We start from the raw sequence: 16,772 nt of genomic DNA, 5'->3' as shown, positions 1-16,772 counted from the left end.
ACTGCACTCCAGCCTGGGCGACAGAGCGAGACTCTGTCTCAAAAAAAAAAAAAATCACTTCAATCTTATTTACAACCAAGTCTCAGAAACACTATAACTGCCCACTCAAAGTCTGGTAAATTACAGTTGTGATTTTCTTTTTAAGAAGATATATTTTTATTTATTTAATTATTTAGAAATGGGGGTCTCGCTATGTTGCCCAGTCTGTATTAAACTCCTGGACTCAAGCAATCCTCCCTCCTCAGCCTGCTGAGTACAGTTATAATTTCTAATGGAGTGGCTACTGAAAATAATTATGACTATAGTACATGAAACAATGTGTATAAAATTGTATATTCACTGATGTAAATTATATGAAACATACATAAATATGCATAAAAAACATGAAAATGAAAAAATGCTCTGATATTAAGGATGATGGTATGGATGAGGACAAAATTTTTTCAAATATTATTCTTCATTAAAGTATTGCTTTACATACACTGTTTAATATTTTACAAATAAAATTCAAAAGAAAAATACTAGACCATCTAAAATAGTAATATGGAATAAATGAAAAAATGTCCATTCATCAGCTCCTAGTCACGGTAAAATCAAAACAGACTAATCAGGATGTAAATAAGTAAATAAATACTAACATTTTATTATTCCAATAAAGACTTCTAAATATTAGAACAAAAAATTTCTGTAAAACATGTTCTGCTCCATTAACAATCATTTCATTCAATGTGTTCAAAATATAGTAAATAATATTACCAGATTATCACTGAAAACAGATTTGTTACCCAATCTAATCTACTACATTGAAGCGACCTAGACTTGTCAGTATTATTCTTTCAACAAGTATTTATTGAATATCTTCTGTGCCCAAGGCATTGTTATGCCTCCATATCTTAAACAGTAGAAAGCAGACCTATTAAATAAGGATATCTACATACTAGAACTAGAATCACAATAAAGAGGTATCAGTGTATTACATATTCTCTCACAGCTTGTTAATACAAATCTTGTTGTACTACAGATACTAACATGAAATTTGAAAATGCCTAGTGAACATCTACATAAATCTTGTTACATTTCAGATACTAACATGAACTTCAAATTAAAGTGCCCAGTGTACATATACATAAACTTCAAGTTTATAAAGCACTCACTAGTCTAGAAAAAAACATGTAGGGCTGGGTGCAGTGGCTCACGCCTGTAATTCCAGCATTTTGGGAGGCCAAGGCGGGCAGATCACGAGGTCAGAAGATCAAGACCATCCTGGCTAACATGGTGAAACCCCGTCTCTACTAAAAATACCAAAAAAAGGCCGGGCGCGGTGGCTCACGCCTGTAATCCCAGCCTCAGGGAGGCAGAGGCGGGAGGATAGCTTGAGCCCAGGAGTTCGAGACCTGCCTGGGTAATACAGCGAGACCCCGTTCTCCACAAAAAAAGGAAAAAAAAAAAAAAGACAAAAAAATACAAAAAAAAAATTAGCTGGGCGTGGTGGTGGGCGCCTGTAGTCCCAGCTACTCGGGAGGCTGAGGCAGCAGAATGGCGTGATCCCAGGAGGCGGAGCTTGCAGATCACACCACTGCACTCCAGCCTGGGCAACAGAGCGAGACTCCATCTCAAAAAAAAAAAAAAAAAAAAGTAATATCCTTTGCATAACATTTATTAAATAATTAACTACAAATGGTATACAATTAATGATGCTGAATAAAGCGACTCCAAGTCTTCTAGCATCTTTCCCCTTATCTGAAACCGCACTTAAAGTTGCTCTGCCCGACCTCTTTCTCACATGGTTTAATTCTCAGGTTCTCTGCATTTCAGATTGTTAAAATGTTTCCAATAATTCTTTTTTTAAAAGTTATTCGATCTACTGTAGTATTTAAAGACCACACTCCAAAAACTATTACTCTCCATTGAATCAACATGTCTCTTATAATGGAAGAGGAAGAGTGTTACTGAAAACTTGATTTGACATTTCCCTGACAGAGAGAAGCACACTTGTAACCAGGTGCTCCAGTCACTCTCTTTTCATACCATTTCAACCACTGATCTGGCTGAAAGAGGTCTGAGTGAGATGAGAGAGGCAACAACCAAAAGCAAAAGTGATCGTGGGAGTGCTCAGCAGGAGTAAGCTGCAATTTGGCAACTGTATCTTTTAAAGCTACAGCTGGAACAAATTTTCATGATAGCTAAGAAGAGTTATAAGATATACAAGCCAAAGCAACAGATAATCAGAGAATGACACAGCTGATTTTGAAGTCAGATATAATAGAGTGATTGGGAAGTCTTCTTTTGCTTATGTTTCAGACTAATATTTAAATTAAACCAAAAAGTCTGCAAAAGCACAAGTGTTCCAAACTCACCAAATAAGAGGTAAAGAAAAAGAAGCCAGTTTCTGAAATTCTGACCACATATAATCCAAACAATAGAAAACCTATGCATGGTTTAGCCACAGTGACTTCATCTCAAAAAGTGAAAGAAAATAAAAAGCAGAAAAAAAGGGTGGAGAGGGCTTATTAAAGGAAAAATTACTTTCACACTCAAGACTGGGGCGAAGGCAGGAGCACAAAAGTAGTGCCACAAGAACAGTGCCATAGGATATACAAAGCGAGAGAGTACAATTCACACCACAGTCTATGTAAGATTGCACGCCAAGTGTTGTACAGTGCAAAACCTGCCCACTGTATCTGGCAGCCCTGGGCATAAGGGCATTACTCTTTAGTACAGTGGACCACAGCATTACCTGCTGCCTCTCTGCAACAAAAGAACAAGAAGCAATTGTATTTTAATTTGATGAGATCAAATAGACCCACCTCAAAATGCTACTATTGTATTAATATATATTCAAAGTCTTTCAGTAGATTTAGGGCAATAAACTGATTTGTTTTACATATGGGATCAAAAGACTTGCTGAGTTCTTTATGTCAAAGTATTTTAGCCACGGATTTTTTCTTTTAAAATAGTATTGATCCTCAAACTGCCCAAAGTCTACATTTAACACAGCACTACATCACAATAGGTACTTAATACTGAGTTTTTCAACTTTTTCAATGATAAAATCCTTTTTTACCTATAGTTGCTATAACATCAATCTAATTCCATGTCAAATACGCTCTTAAAAGTTCACTTTCAACTCCTTCTACTCCTACATATAAACACAAATCTGATGAAAAACGAGAAAATTCAGACCAAGTCTGCTCAAGCATGGGAACACTGAAATGAATTTGGGGTGCTGAGGCTGCTCTGCCTATCCTAAACCACCTTAACCCAGAAATGGATATGGTTCGCTGAGATTCTTCAGCTCTGATGTATGCCTAGGTCAGACCTTTTAAAGGTTTCTCAAAAACCACAGTAAATTTGGGTATCTAGCCTTGGTTAGTGGGAGGGAATCTAGAATTATTTTTTGATTATTTAAGTCCAGGAGGCAGAACACAGAGAGAGAATACAAACCAGGAAACGTGGCAAACATTAGGACAAGATCCATTTAATTAAATAATTTTTGCCATGCACACACATCTGTGACCAAAGACGAGCATCTTACCAAATATTCCCCAATCTTCTTTTATAGTATCTCTAATAGTATACAATATCCACAGTATCACTCTCCTCGAGAGGCAGTTTGGCACAATGATTAACAATATGAACTCAGATTACCAGGATTCAAATCCTAGCTCTGCAATTTATAAGCTCTGGAACCTTGGGCAAGGTTAACACCTCGGCCTTAAGTTTCCTCATTTGTAAAATGTGGATAATAACCATACATATCTCATGGGTTTGTTGTGAGAATGAGTGGATACAAGGTGTTTGCAACAGTACCTAGTACATAGTAGGTATTCAATAAATGTCTGCTATTATCTTCTCTACCTTTTAGCTCTCATTTGGGCAACAAAAAGAATTTAAAGAAAACCATCTGGTCCAGCTGCTTCATTTTACAGATAAATCAAGGCCAAAGACAACAATGGCTTACTGAAGACCACAGAAGTAGTCAGCAACAGGGCCAAGACTACAACAAATGCCCAAGTGTTTTTTCCACCATTCCACCACAGCTACTGTCACATCTGAGACTGCACATTTTGGGACCTTTTCCTAATATCCGTCCATCTTCAGTCACTCAACTTTTCTGCATCTAAAATTGATTTCACCATCTGTCATACTAGAGAACTAGTAAGACTGCTAAAATAATATCTTCATGCATTAATGTGCTAAATGCTTTGCATATGTTATTTCATCAAATCAACAGAAGGAAACTGCAATTTACAGATATGGACACTAAATTTCAGAAAGGCTATATATATCTTCCACAAAGGCTGTTTCAGAGGTTTCACAGCCAATGTCTCCACCAAGAATTTGAACCCAGGTCTAACTTCACAGTCCACGCTTTTTCCATTATGCAATGGAAGAAACTTTAATATGGCCCTAATCTTAAGTTTGCCAAACATTTTGCTACCACGGATGTCAAACTCCTCTGAAATCTTTACTAACCAAATCAAGATAAACTCCATTCCCTTCAGGCTACGTCAACTTCAATATAATTTGTCTGTTCAGCTCTGTTCAAGTTCTGCCTTGACTTGTCCTGGTTAAATAATCCAGTTTCAAATTTCACAAGATCAAGGAATTGTTTGGCCAAATGAGGATTTAAACGGAAGCTATACTCTTCAGAGGATGGCTAGCTACACTGATTTTAATCAGGGATACAGGTACCAGAATACATGGGCATAGCTTTGGGTCCTCGGGCACAGACAGCGTGTTGGGAACACCTGGAATGGCATCTGTCCTTATTGTTGCGTAATAGTCTGAGGTTGACACATTGTATAACAGAAGCCCTGCCTTTCAGGAATGTATCCTCTTTCTCCTTTCCAAACCTTACTTCCCAAAACTTGTTCAGCAGGACTCTGGGGAGAAGACGATTCACCAACAAACCCAGGTGCCGCTTTCGCCGCCTGGAAAGACGTTCCAATCCTTATTTTACGGCTCACTAGGCTCCTTCCCCACCTTGGCCTCCCCTCCCAACTCTCAGGCTCTTGCAGAGCAGCCACGGGTAGGTCCAGGCAAGCCAGGTCCCATTCCACCCAAACGCCCCTCCCGCAGTCCAATTCCAGAGCCGGGGGCTGCAAAGCGGCTCCCGACCCAGGAGCTGCGGGGAGAAACCTGCACAATGTCTGCGTCAGGGACCGCGAGAGGCCCTTCTCCCAAAGAACGCCTGGGCCTGACAACGAAAACAGCAGAAAAAGAGGCTGCGTAGAGGTTCTGCAGGGAGCCAGGCCTCCGCCGCCCACCAGATGCCCAGGCCCAAGACCGCTCCTCCCCGGCCCCAGTGCGCAAGGCCGCGTCCAGCCCGCCCCGCCCTCTAGGCCCTCGGAGGTACCCAGGCTGTAGCTCTAGTCGCCTGCGGCCAAGCCCTCTGCTGCCCAGGACGGCTCTCACCTTCTGCTTGAGGCGCCGGGAGAGGGAGGGACCAAGAAGACACCTCAGGCCGGGACACTTGAACCAACTGACGCCGGCAGCTCCTCCCACTCCGCCCACAGAATGTGCGCGAGAAGAATCCCGCCCCGTCCCGGCACCCCGCCCGCCAATCCCGACTCGAGGAAACACGCCTGCGCATTAGCTGCCCGCCTCCCCCAAGTCGTCCAATCTCAAAGCACCGGGATCCAGCTTTGCCATCACAAAAGGACACTGACATCCAATCAGGATTGAGGTCGCTGTGGGCGGGACTGGGAGAGCGACAGCCAATGACAGTAAAGAAGAAAGCTACAACGCCCTGGTGAAGCGGCTCGTAGTGTCTCTTAGGAAACCTTGAGAGCTGGAGTGAGAATCCCAGTGTGGAAAACCAGGAGAGAGGTTGGTATGAGCGACAGAGAAGTCATTCAAGTTCAAGAAAAGAGCGTTTGCGAATCGAGCAGAGAAAGTCAACGCGACACCGTGGTTCCTCAATTCTAAAAGTAGACTTTTTCATATTTTCTTATTTCCGAAATCGGAAAGCTTATAGTTGCGCTAGTGGAATGTACCTCTCCTCACGCCCCTCCTCCCAAACTATTATTAAATCTGTAGTGCGTGGGCACTTAATATTTTAGAATTAAGAAAATACCTTAGTGGTACTGAGGCATAGCATTTTTGCTCACCTTACCCCGTTGGAGCCTCACAGCAACCCACAGAAAGGAAGCCTGAGCGTGAATACCTTTCTTGCTCAAGGTCACACATACGGTATCAGGTGTAGAGTGTTCTTCGTGACACTGCTCATCGTAATCTAGCACTTGACACAATGAGGCATCCTGCTTTAATATTCGTTGAGTACAAAGCAGACATTCACAGCAATGCATTATTATTTTGGCTTTGGCACAGTCTCCTGAACTGTAGAGACAAGCCTTATGTCTCCCTGTTTCTTGACTTTTTACTTCTGGCATAGTTTGCTGACACATCGCCTTAATCATTTTAAGAGCTATATAAAGAGATCTTCCATTCAGTGTTTTGAGAACTGTACATTTGGCTGAGACTACAATACGCAATTTGAGGACATTTACTAGAATGCAGTGTAGGAGCTAAATAAATGAAAAAACTCCAACATAAATCTAATAGGAGTGCCAAAAAAGAGAGACTAGAGAGAATGGATGCAGGCAGTATTCAAAGAGTAATGACTAAGAATTTTTCAAGATTGTGGATTATTTGAATTTTCAGTTTCAAGAAGTACTTATTCTTGAGCAGGATTGATATAAAGAATTCCATGTAATGGTGAAATTGCAGGACACCAAAGATCAAGAGAAACTATTAAAGCAACTTTTTGCTAGAATAGTATTTTTAAGTGTTTTTAATTGTAGTGAAATATACAGAGAATAAAATTTACCATCTTAACCATTTGTAACTTGGTAGTATCAGATACATTCCACATCGTTGTTCAACCAATCTCCAGAACCAATCTCTCTTTTCATCTTGCCAAACTAAAACTCTATACCTATTGAACAGCAACTCTCCATTTCCTACTCCCCTCATCCTCTGGCAGTAATCATCTTACTTTCTGTTTATCAGTTTGACTACTGTAGGTACCTCACGTGAGTGGAATGATACAGAATTTGCCCTTTTGTGACTGGCTTAATTTCATTTAGCATAATGCCTCAGGGTTCATCCATGTTATAGTATATTGCAGAACTTCCTTTTTAAGGCTGAATAGTTCTATGTATCATTTATTATGTGTGTTATACCACATTTTGTTTATTCATCTATCAGTGGACACTTAGGTTGCTTCCTCCTTTTGGCTATTGTGAATAATACTGCTGTGGACATGGGTGTGAAAATGTCTCTTTGAGACCCTCTTTTCAGTTCTTTTGGATATACACCCGGAAGTGTGCATTAATTTGTGCTGAATCATATGGTAATTCTATTTTATTTTATTTTATTTTATTTTATTTATTTTTTTTTTTTTGAGACGGAGTCTCGCTCTGCCGCCCAGGCTGGAGTGCAGTGGCCGGGTCTCAGCTCACTGCAAGCTCCGCCTCCTGGGTTTACGCCATTCTCCTGCCTCAGCCTCCCAAGCAGCTGGGACTACAGGCGCCCGCCATGTCGCCCGGCTAGTTTTTTGTATTTTTTAGTAGAGACGGGGTTTCACCATGTTAGCCAGGATGGTCTCGATCTCCTGACCTCGTGATCCGCCCGTCTCGGCCTCCCAAAGTGCTGGGATTACAGGCTTGAGCCACCGCGCCCGGCCGGTAATTCTATTTTAAAGCAACTTTTTAAAAAGTGGTATTGACATAAGAATAGACAAAAAATTCGAAAAAACAAAAAGGATACTTGGAATTTGGTATATAATAAAGATGTCTGATGAGGAATAACTGTTTCTAAGGTTGTAGGAAAAACTATTATTCATTACTGTTGGGAGTGTAAATTAGTACAGTAACTGTTCGTAGGATATAGAAGACACAAATTTTATTGGTTCTAGTTAAATTGGCTATTTATATAAAAATGAGAAATTCGATCCTGATACAACAGAAATAAAACTAAATTCCAAATGAAATAATGACCCAAAATGTGAGAAACTAAACTCTAAACTTTTAGAAGAAAAGCATATGTCTTTATGACATCACCATAGGGAAGAAACAGCATGATTCATTAAGGAAAGATGTAAAATAATGATTATTTTAAAATTTAGAAGTTTTACAAACAGAAGAGAAGCCATCTCTAATCAAGTTAAAAACAAGCCACAGGTTGGCAGAATATAGTAAAACTCTGAAAATATAAAGAATTCAGACACATCAATTAAGAAAAAGACAACTCAAGATAAATATATTCAAATAACATAAGTAGGCCACTTACAGAAGAGGAAAAAACTCAATGGCCAGAAAGATTTTTTTAAAAATGTTTACCTTCACTAATAATTAGGTAAAATAACATTAAAACAATTAGATAAAGGGGCATGTTCATCAAGAAGACACAAAATCCTAACCACAGTGCTATAAAATAGCAATGAATCAAAAATTAATTGAATTCAAACAGTTCATTACTTCCTGCTCTGCAATTTGTAAAACAACTATACAGAAAATCTAAGTATACAGAACTCAGGTCCCAAACTTTTCAGTATATTAGAATCACCTGGGAGTCTTTTAATTATTCTAGTGAACAGACCACACCTCAAAATAAATTACAATCTTAAGGAGTGAGATACAGGCATTAGTATTTTTGAAAGCTAAGAAGCTGATTTTGAAAAAAGCCTGGCAAATTTCTGAACTATTGATATAGAAGACCTGAACAATCCTATCAGCCAACTTGATCTAATGGACGTTTGTAGAACATTCCACCCAATAACTGAAGAACACACTTTCTTTTCCAGTGCACTGGGAACATTCATCAAAATAGACTCCACTGTGTATCATCAAACAAATCTCAGCAAATTTAAAATAATTGAAATAATAAAAATTATTGTCTCTACCCAGAAAGAAATTAAGCTAGAAATCAGTAACAGAAAGATATTTGTAAATCCCCAAATAGTTAGAAATCTAACTATGTACTTCTAAACAAACCATGGGTCACAGGGGAAGTCACACACACAAAAATTAGAAAGTAATTTTAAACTAAAATGTAAACATATCAAAAGTTGTGGGATACAGCTAAAGTAGTGCTTAGAGGGAATTTTTTTTTTACCATTAAATGCTTATATGAGAAAACAAGGTTTCAAATCCAGAATCTAAGCATTCATTTTAAGGTACTAGGAAAAGAAGAATAAATTAAACTCAAAGCAAGCACATGGGAGGAAATAATATAGAGCAAAAAATCAATCCTATTGAAAATCATAAAACAATAGAAAAAATAGTAAAACAAAAAGGTGGTTCTTTTAAAGGAATAATAAATGTTAAAACTGTAGGCAGACTTATCCAGAAAAAAAAAAGGAGAGGGGACACCACAAATAACCAATATCAAGAATAAAAGCAGGGACATATTATAGATACTGAAGACATTAAAAGGAATATTATGAAAAATCTTATGGCAATAAATTTGATAATTTAGGTTTTCACAGTGATACCAAGGTAATTCCATGGGAATAGATAGATTATTATTTTCAACAAGTGTTGCTGGAACAAGTTGATATCAATATGCAGGAAAAATGAATATCAAGCTCTACCTCACAGCATACACAGAAATGTTCATTCAAAATGGACCAGAGTCTAAAACATAAAAGCCAAAATTGTAAATCTTCTGGAAGAAGACAGAGAAGAAAACCTTCATCCCCTTGGTGTTGGCCAAATTTTTTGAGACAGGTCACAAAAAACAATAAAAAAATTTAAATAATTGAACTTCATAAAAATTGAGGTTTTCTGCTCTCTATAAGACATCATAATGAAAATGAAAAGATAATTCACAGGCTTGAGAAAAACAATAGTCACAATACGTTAACAAATGACTTGAATTCAGAATATCTAAGAGCTATTTCAATCAATAGGAAAAATTCCAAAAATACTGAAATACTAGCAAGCAATTAGAAAGGAATAAATTTCTGAGATATGCATAAGAACAAACTGTTGGTAATAGATGATTCTAAAATATTTATGTTGAATGAAAATAACCAGATACAAAAAGTACAGACTTTATTGTTTTCTTAATGTAAAGTTCTACAGCAGATAAACCCTATCAGTTGTGACAGAAATCAGATCAGTGATTGTCTGGGGTGGAAGCTGAGAGGAGGGCTGACTCAAAGGAGCATGATGGGACTGTTTGGGGCAATGGAAATGTCCTATAATATCTTGACTGATTGGTGTGGTGGTTACACAGTGTATGTGAATGTCAAAAGTCATCTTCCATAACTTAAAATGTGTGCATTTGATAGTAATTTTTCCTCAATAAAATTGATTGTTTTTAACAAATGAGAAGACTAGTGTATTAGGGTTCTCTAGAGAGACAGAACTAATAGGATATATATGTAGAATATATATATCCTATTATATATATGTGTGTGTAAAGGGGAATTTATTAAGTAGTATTAACTCACACAATCACAAGTCCCACAATAGGCTGTCTGCAAGCTGAGGCAAAAGCAAGCCAGTCCAAGTCCCAAAAACTGAAGAACTTGGAGTCCAATGTTCGAGGACAGGAAGCATCCAACATGGGAGAAAGATGTAGGCTGGAAGGCTAAGCCAATCTAGCCTTTTCACGTTTTTCTGCCTGCTTTATATCCTGGCCACACTGGCAGCTGATTAGATGGTGCCCACCAAGATTAAGGGTGGGTCTGCCTTTCCCAGCCCACTGACTCAAATGTTAATCTCCTTTGGCAACACCCTCACAGACACATCCAGGCTCAATGCTTTGCATTCTTCAATCAAGTTGACACTCAGTATTAACCGTCAACAACTAGCCATGATTTTTTCAGAGTCTACAATGTCTTAGGTATGCTACATGTATTGTTTTATACTTAGTCCTCAAACCATCCAGTCAGCTATGTATTATCAATTCCATTTTACAGGTAGGAAATAAAGGATCAAAGACAGTCTTGTCCAATATCATAAAGCTAGTGATATAGTCTGAAATCAAACCTATCTTTTTATTTGTAAAATGAGTATCATAATACCTGCTTTACTGAACTGTTATTAGGATTGCTAGAATTAAATAAAAATAAATAACTGCAAAGACTGCAAATTGAAATTACTTTAGAACCACCACCCAAAGAAGGTGGGTTGGAACTTGGAGCCTCAACATAACCAACTCATGTTTCTACTAAATTAAAAATATCAACATTCTCCATGGGATTTAAACAGGACCCAGGGGCTTATAACATAATAGTCAAAATATTCAGGATCTAATTCACAATTATTCTGCTTATGAAGAACCATACAAATCTCAATTCCTGTGAGAGTAACAACAAATACCAACAGTGAGATAACACAAATGTTAAAATTATGTGCAAATGATTTTAAGCAGCTATTACAAAAATACCTGTGTAAGCAATCATGAAAAATCCCAAGATATGATAATTGAAAGTATGACTAACATAAATAGAAGTTATAAATAAAAACCAAATGGAAATTTTTAAACTGAAAAATAATATAATTATTTAATTACATTTTTAAATTTTAATGAAATTTAAAACTGTCTACAAAGAATCAGCGGCAGGATGGAGATGAAAGAGGATTTAGTGAATTTGATAATTTCAGTAGAAATTATCCAATCTGAACAACAGAGAGAAAGATTATTGAAACAAAAAATGAACAAAACCTCAGGAATCTGAGGGCCAAAAAAGATCTAACATTTGAGTCATCAGAGTCCCAGAAAGAAAGGAAAAATAGTATTGTACTGAAAAATGTTTGAAGAAATAAACATTTTCCAAGTATGGCAAAAGACAATCTCATAGGGAAAGAGTTTCATTAAGAAAATGTATTAAAAGGCCCTAGGGGGAGGGGTATAGTTAAAAAGATTACTAGAAACAGTTATCTAAACACTGAGCATCAATGTTACTAACATCACAAAGAGAGACAGATATCATTTACTTTCTGATGGAAAATGAATATACCATCACCTGTGAAAGTCTGATTAAAAAAAATTGAAGCCTGACTTGATCAAGCCCATAAATTTTCAATTTAACAGGAAATACAGAGAACTGATAAATATGTCAAATCTACCACCTGCATAAAATTATCAAAATCCAGCTATGAGGCTGGGTGTGGTGGCTCAAGCCTCTAATCTCACCACTTTGAGAGGCCGAGGTGGGGGGATCACCTCAGGTCAGGTGACCAGCCTGGCCAACATGGCAAAAACCCATCTCTACTAAAAATACAAAAATTAGCTGGGTGTGGTGGTGGACACCTCTAATCCCAGCTACTTGGGAGGCTGAGGCAATGGAACCACTTGAATCCAGGAGATGGAGGGTGCAGTGAGCCAAGATCATGCCACTGCACTCCAGCCTGGTGACAGAGTGAGACTCCATCTCAAAAAAAAAAAAAATCCAGCTATGAAAAACACTACAGGACACAGATTTTAAAAACAAAACAAACAAAACCCTTTTCTTTACCAAATAAATTGCTCTTCCCTATAAATATATACACCTAGTATGTACCCACAAAATTTTTTAAAAAATGAAAACATAAATTGCACTGGGGGAAAAGAAGTGGAAAGAAAACTTGTAGATTAAATACATTTAAAATATGTAAACCAAAAGTAAAATTATAAGCCCCCCCAGATATCTGAATGGACCCCTCAACCAAGGACATTCCAAAGTTAACTTGGAAAGCTAGTTCAGGCCATGATATGACGGGGTTCAGACATACCTCATTATACCCTCCTCCCTCTTAGAATTCAGGAAAAGCCGACCAGCATTAACATCAACAGAGACCTGAAGTCTGATAAGAAACATTTACAATTGGCTGGGCATGGTGGCTCAAGTCTGTAATCCCAGCACTTTGGTAGGCTGAGGCGAGCGGATCATAAGGTCAGGAGATCGAGACCATCCTGGCTAACACAGTGAAACTCCGTCTCTACTAAAAATACAAAAAAATAGCTGGGTGTGGTGGCTGGCGCCATTAGTCCCAGCTACTTGGGAGGCTGAGGCAGGAGAATGGCGTGAACCTGGGAGGTGGAGCTTGCAGTGAACCAAGACCAGCCTGGGCGACAGAGCAAGACTCCGTCTCAAAAAAAAAAAAAAAAAAGAAACATTTACAATCTACTCTCTCTGCAGCCTGCTACCTGGAGGCTTATCTGCATGATAAAACTTTGGTCTTCATAATCCCTTATCATTTTAGCCCATACATTCCTTTCTGTTGATTCCAGGTCTTTAGATAATAACTTAACTCTTTCAACCAATAGCCAATCAGAAAATTTTTAAATCTACCTATAAGCTGGCAGTCCCCACTTTGCGTTGTCCTGCCTTTCCAGATGGAACCAACGTTCATCTAATGTGTATTGACTGATGTATTATGTCTCCCTCAAAAGTATAAAAGCAAGCTGTACCCCGATCACCTTGGGAACATATTATCAGGACCTCCTAAGGCTGTGTTATGGGCACATCCTTAACCTTGGTGAAATAAACTTTCTAAATTGATTGAGACCTGTCTCAGATACTTTTGGGTTCACAAATACATATTTTTAAAATAGACAGAAAAACCTATGGTATTTTGGATGCACCTTTGGATGATAAAACTATTTTTTAAATGCAAGAAAATGATTGCCATAAGATAGGATATAGTTATTTTAGAGTGTTTACCTTTTTCAAATTCCAGAACCAAATTATGTTTGCTAATTTAAACTTTAAAATAAGTCTTTAGAAACTATATCTAAAAAAGATAACATACAAAAAGATAACTATAAGATTAGAGAGTAATATATCTTTCACAAGATGTTCAAATTTGATAAAACCGTGTTTCTGATCATTAAGATGTACCTTAAATGATTAGGGGGAAAAGCCCACCTTGAAATGACCAAAGGATGCCTAAAAGAATAGTACATGTAAGCGGGTATAAAAAAGAAAGTTGAAATTTTGACAAACTGATCATGAAATAAACATTCATTAAACTACCTATTTATTTTATTAAACTACATATTTATTTTATACAGTTTCTATATTTGTATTATATTTTTCAGTAAAAATGGTTTTAAATATTACTTGGCCATAAAAAAATTCCCTCTTCTGGGCCAGGCGTGGTGGCTCACGCCTTTAATCCCAGCATTTTGGTGGGCGGATCACCTGAGGTCAGGAGTTCAAGACCAGCCTGACCAACATGGTGGAACCCCCATCTCTACTACAAATACAAAATTAGCCGGAAGTGGTGGTGCATGCCTGTAATCCCTTGGGAAGGATTACAGAAACGGCGCAGGTAGGGGAACCGTGAATTATGTATTATTCATCTTGCGCTCAGGAAATCGGCACTTTACATAAGATAGAGTGAACATAGAGTAGTTACCTGTAGAGATATTTAACCTTTTGTCTGTAGCTATCTGCTTAGGAACAGAAGGAAAGGCAGCTTTTGCATGACTCAGCTTTCAGCTTATTTTCAGCTTTCAGACTTGGGACACTGAGGCAGGAGAATTGCTTGAATCCAGGAGGCGGAGGTTGCAGCGAGCCGAGATGGCTCCATTGCACTCCAGCCCGGGCAACAAGAGCGAAACTCGGTCTCCAAAAAATAAAAAATAAAAAATCCCTCTTCTGAATACGGAAAGGCTATAAGTAGAAATAGAAACCACTGAAATTACATAGAAATATTTAATTATAAGGTGAACATTCATGTGACCTGAACTGTGTGAATATTGATAATATAGTTCATCTAAACAAAGGCACAAAATTAAAATTTTTTTCGTAGAGAATGGGGGAAGTCCTAATTGAAAACTGTACAAGGCAATGTATTATGTGGGGGAAGAAATGATAAATAATGAAACAGAGAACTTCCAAGATCTTTTTGATGTTCCAGTCTGGCACACTCTCATTGTGCACATACAAGCTGCTATTTTGTCTTAAGTAATTAGAGGGTTCTAACCATACTGTGGATATTTTAAGGTGAAATATGCTAAATGGAAGCATTTTTGATAACTTTCAAGTATAACCAGGTGTGTTCTCTGATGCTTTAAGCTCATTAATTTGCAAAGCATGTTTCATTTCATTCCTAAATAAGAACTCACATTTTCTTTTTTACTCATTTTTTTCACTTGAAAGGTTATTGAATTCATTGGAGAATGCTGTTCTGAATTTGGTGAGTAAAGAATATAACCTATTTGTTAAAACTTGATTTCAAAACTAGACGTAACTGTATACTACAGACTAGTATACTATACTCAACAGTATACCATATAGCTATTTGGTAAATTGAGGTGTTCATGTATACTTTTCTCAAGATTATAATTTCTGATCATAACCAAGAGTAAACAAATTTGATCAGTCATTTTCATTTATTTGTTCAATAGGTAGAGGAAATGTAAGAAATTACCCATGCACTTTTAGAGTTTCTCAAGCAAGAATTGCAAAGGATTTCAAGGTCCTTATGGAATCAACCTTTGGGCTTTATCATAAAAATGGAAATAATTAGGAATGATTCTGTGCAGTTTTGGTGCTGTGAAAGGAGAATAAAAACTCAAGACTCCAATTCACTCTGCCAGAAGGAAAAAAAATAAGCTGAAAGCTGAGTCATGCAAGAAGCTGCCTTTCCTTCTGTTCTTAAGCAGATAGCTCAGATAAAAGATTAAATATCTCTATAGGTAGCTACTCTATGTTCACCCTATCTCATGTAAAGTGCCGATTTGCTGCGCACAAGATGAATACATCATTCACCATTCCCCTACCTGGGCCTTTTCTCCTGCGACATGTAGATTACTATACCCTTGCTCTTCCCTCTCCAGCCCGCTTTTCCCCTTTAAATACTGAAGCTCTCAAAGTCGTCCTTGGATAAAGGAACAGATCACAGCCTGTTTCTCTGATTCTGTGTTATTTTCTTCCACGTATGTCCTTAACCTTGGCAAAATCAACTTCTAAATTGATTGAGACCTATCTCAGATACTTTTTGGTTTACAGTCCTTATTTTTCTCTAGATAATATTTTCAAATTAGCATTTCCCCCAGAATTGGTATTTATACCTCTGGTTGTACAAGATGAATTTTTAAAAATAGTTACATGTTTATTTTATTATAATATGAATAATACAACTAATTCTCAATTCACAGATGTTAACATGTTGTTTAGAATAAAGCTAGGTTCAAAACTGATTTTAATTAAATGGTTAATTTAATGTGGCAAAAATCATGATGTTGGTATGCAAATGACTGGTTCAGAAAAGTCTGATCTGCCAACAATGTGACAAACATTGGTTTGAAGAAGAAGAAACCTGGGTGATTTGTTTTTCTAAAGACCACCAGAGCGGGCACAAAAGAACCAGCGAGTAGGCAAGTGTAGGAGCAAAACTGCAAGTTTATTTTGGTCACCTAAGGTGTGGGGAAGAGGTCTGTCGGCCTCCGGCAAAGAAGGCCGACAGAATCCCCCAGTGGGGCTCTCAGACGGAGTTCCTGCAGTCCCGACAGGAGTGGAGGACTGAGGAAGGCCGCAGGTGGCGTCCCTCCAGAGCGGCTTTTCTAGGAGTGGGAGGGCAATAGGCGGGGCACGGGCGTGTCAGGGGGCGTTCTGCAGGTGCGACCAGGTAAATCTTGGTCTCTTCGGATTGACGTCACCTGGCGCATGCCCAGTTGGTCTGCACCTTCCCGGGCGCCGGCTGCATTTTCGCGCGTGTGGGAAAAGTTGGTGAAGAAGAACCCAGAAGTGCACCATCTTGCCTCCGTTCGTCCAAACACTGGGTTCCTGCTCTGGCTCAGCCTAGATTCAATTCATTCCATTC

At 38.1% G+C, this 16,772-nt stretch overlaps 1 protein-coding gene and 1 long non-coding RNA gene across 7 annotated transcripts in view; one reads left to right on the top strand and one right to left on the bottom strand.

Moving 5' to 3' along the window:
* The window catches only part of SCOC (short coiled-coil protein), a 46,235-nt gene that overhangs the window by 4,495 nt on the left and 24,968 nt on the right, over positions 1 to 16,772 (bottom strand). Inside the window, exons 1-3 of one of the 6 annotated variants that reach the window (XM_033215317.1) lie at positions 5,419 to 5,822; positions 5,122 to 5,200; positions 4,822 to 4,934 (exon numbers count right to left, since the gene is read on the bottom strand). The exons of 1 other annotated variant lie outside the window; for it this stretch is intronic. In XM_033215317.1, coding sequence (XP_033071208.1) covers positions 4,822 to 4,934; positions 5,122 to 5,200; positions 5,419 to 5,674 — 448 coding nt within the window. In that variant the 5' untranslated portion in view covers positions 5,675 to 5,822. Of the gene's footprint in view, positions 1 to 4,821; positions 5,201 to 5,418; positions 5,823 to 16,772 lie in introns of those variants that run through there. 4 more of the 6 variants (XM_033215318.1, XM_033215316.1, XM_033215321.1 and 1 more) reach the window with 4 other exon arrangements.
* LOC117085944 lies at positions 5,742 to 15,599 on the top strand. Its single transcript, XR_004438144.1, has 3 exons — positions 5,742 to 5,832; positions 15,107 to 15,143; positions 15,355 to 15,599. It is a non-coding gene; the product is annotated as an uncharacterized LOC117085944 (long non-coding RNA).

This window comes from Trachypithecus francoisi, unplaced genomic scaffold (genome assembly GCF_009764315.1).
Source record: "Trachypithecus francoisi isolate TF-2019V2 unplaced genomic scaffold, Tfra_2.0 Lachesis_group1, whole genome shotgun sequence".
Classification (NCBI taxonomy): domain Eukaryota; kingdom Metazoa; phylum Chordata; class Mammalia; order Primates; family Cercopithecidae; genus Trachypithecus; species Trachypithecus francoisi.
Note: the sequence above shows the minus strand (reverse complement) of the source record. Positions and strands in the feature narration are given on the sequence as shown.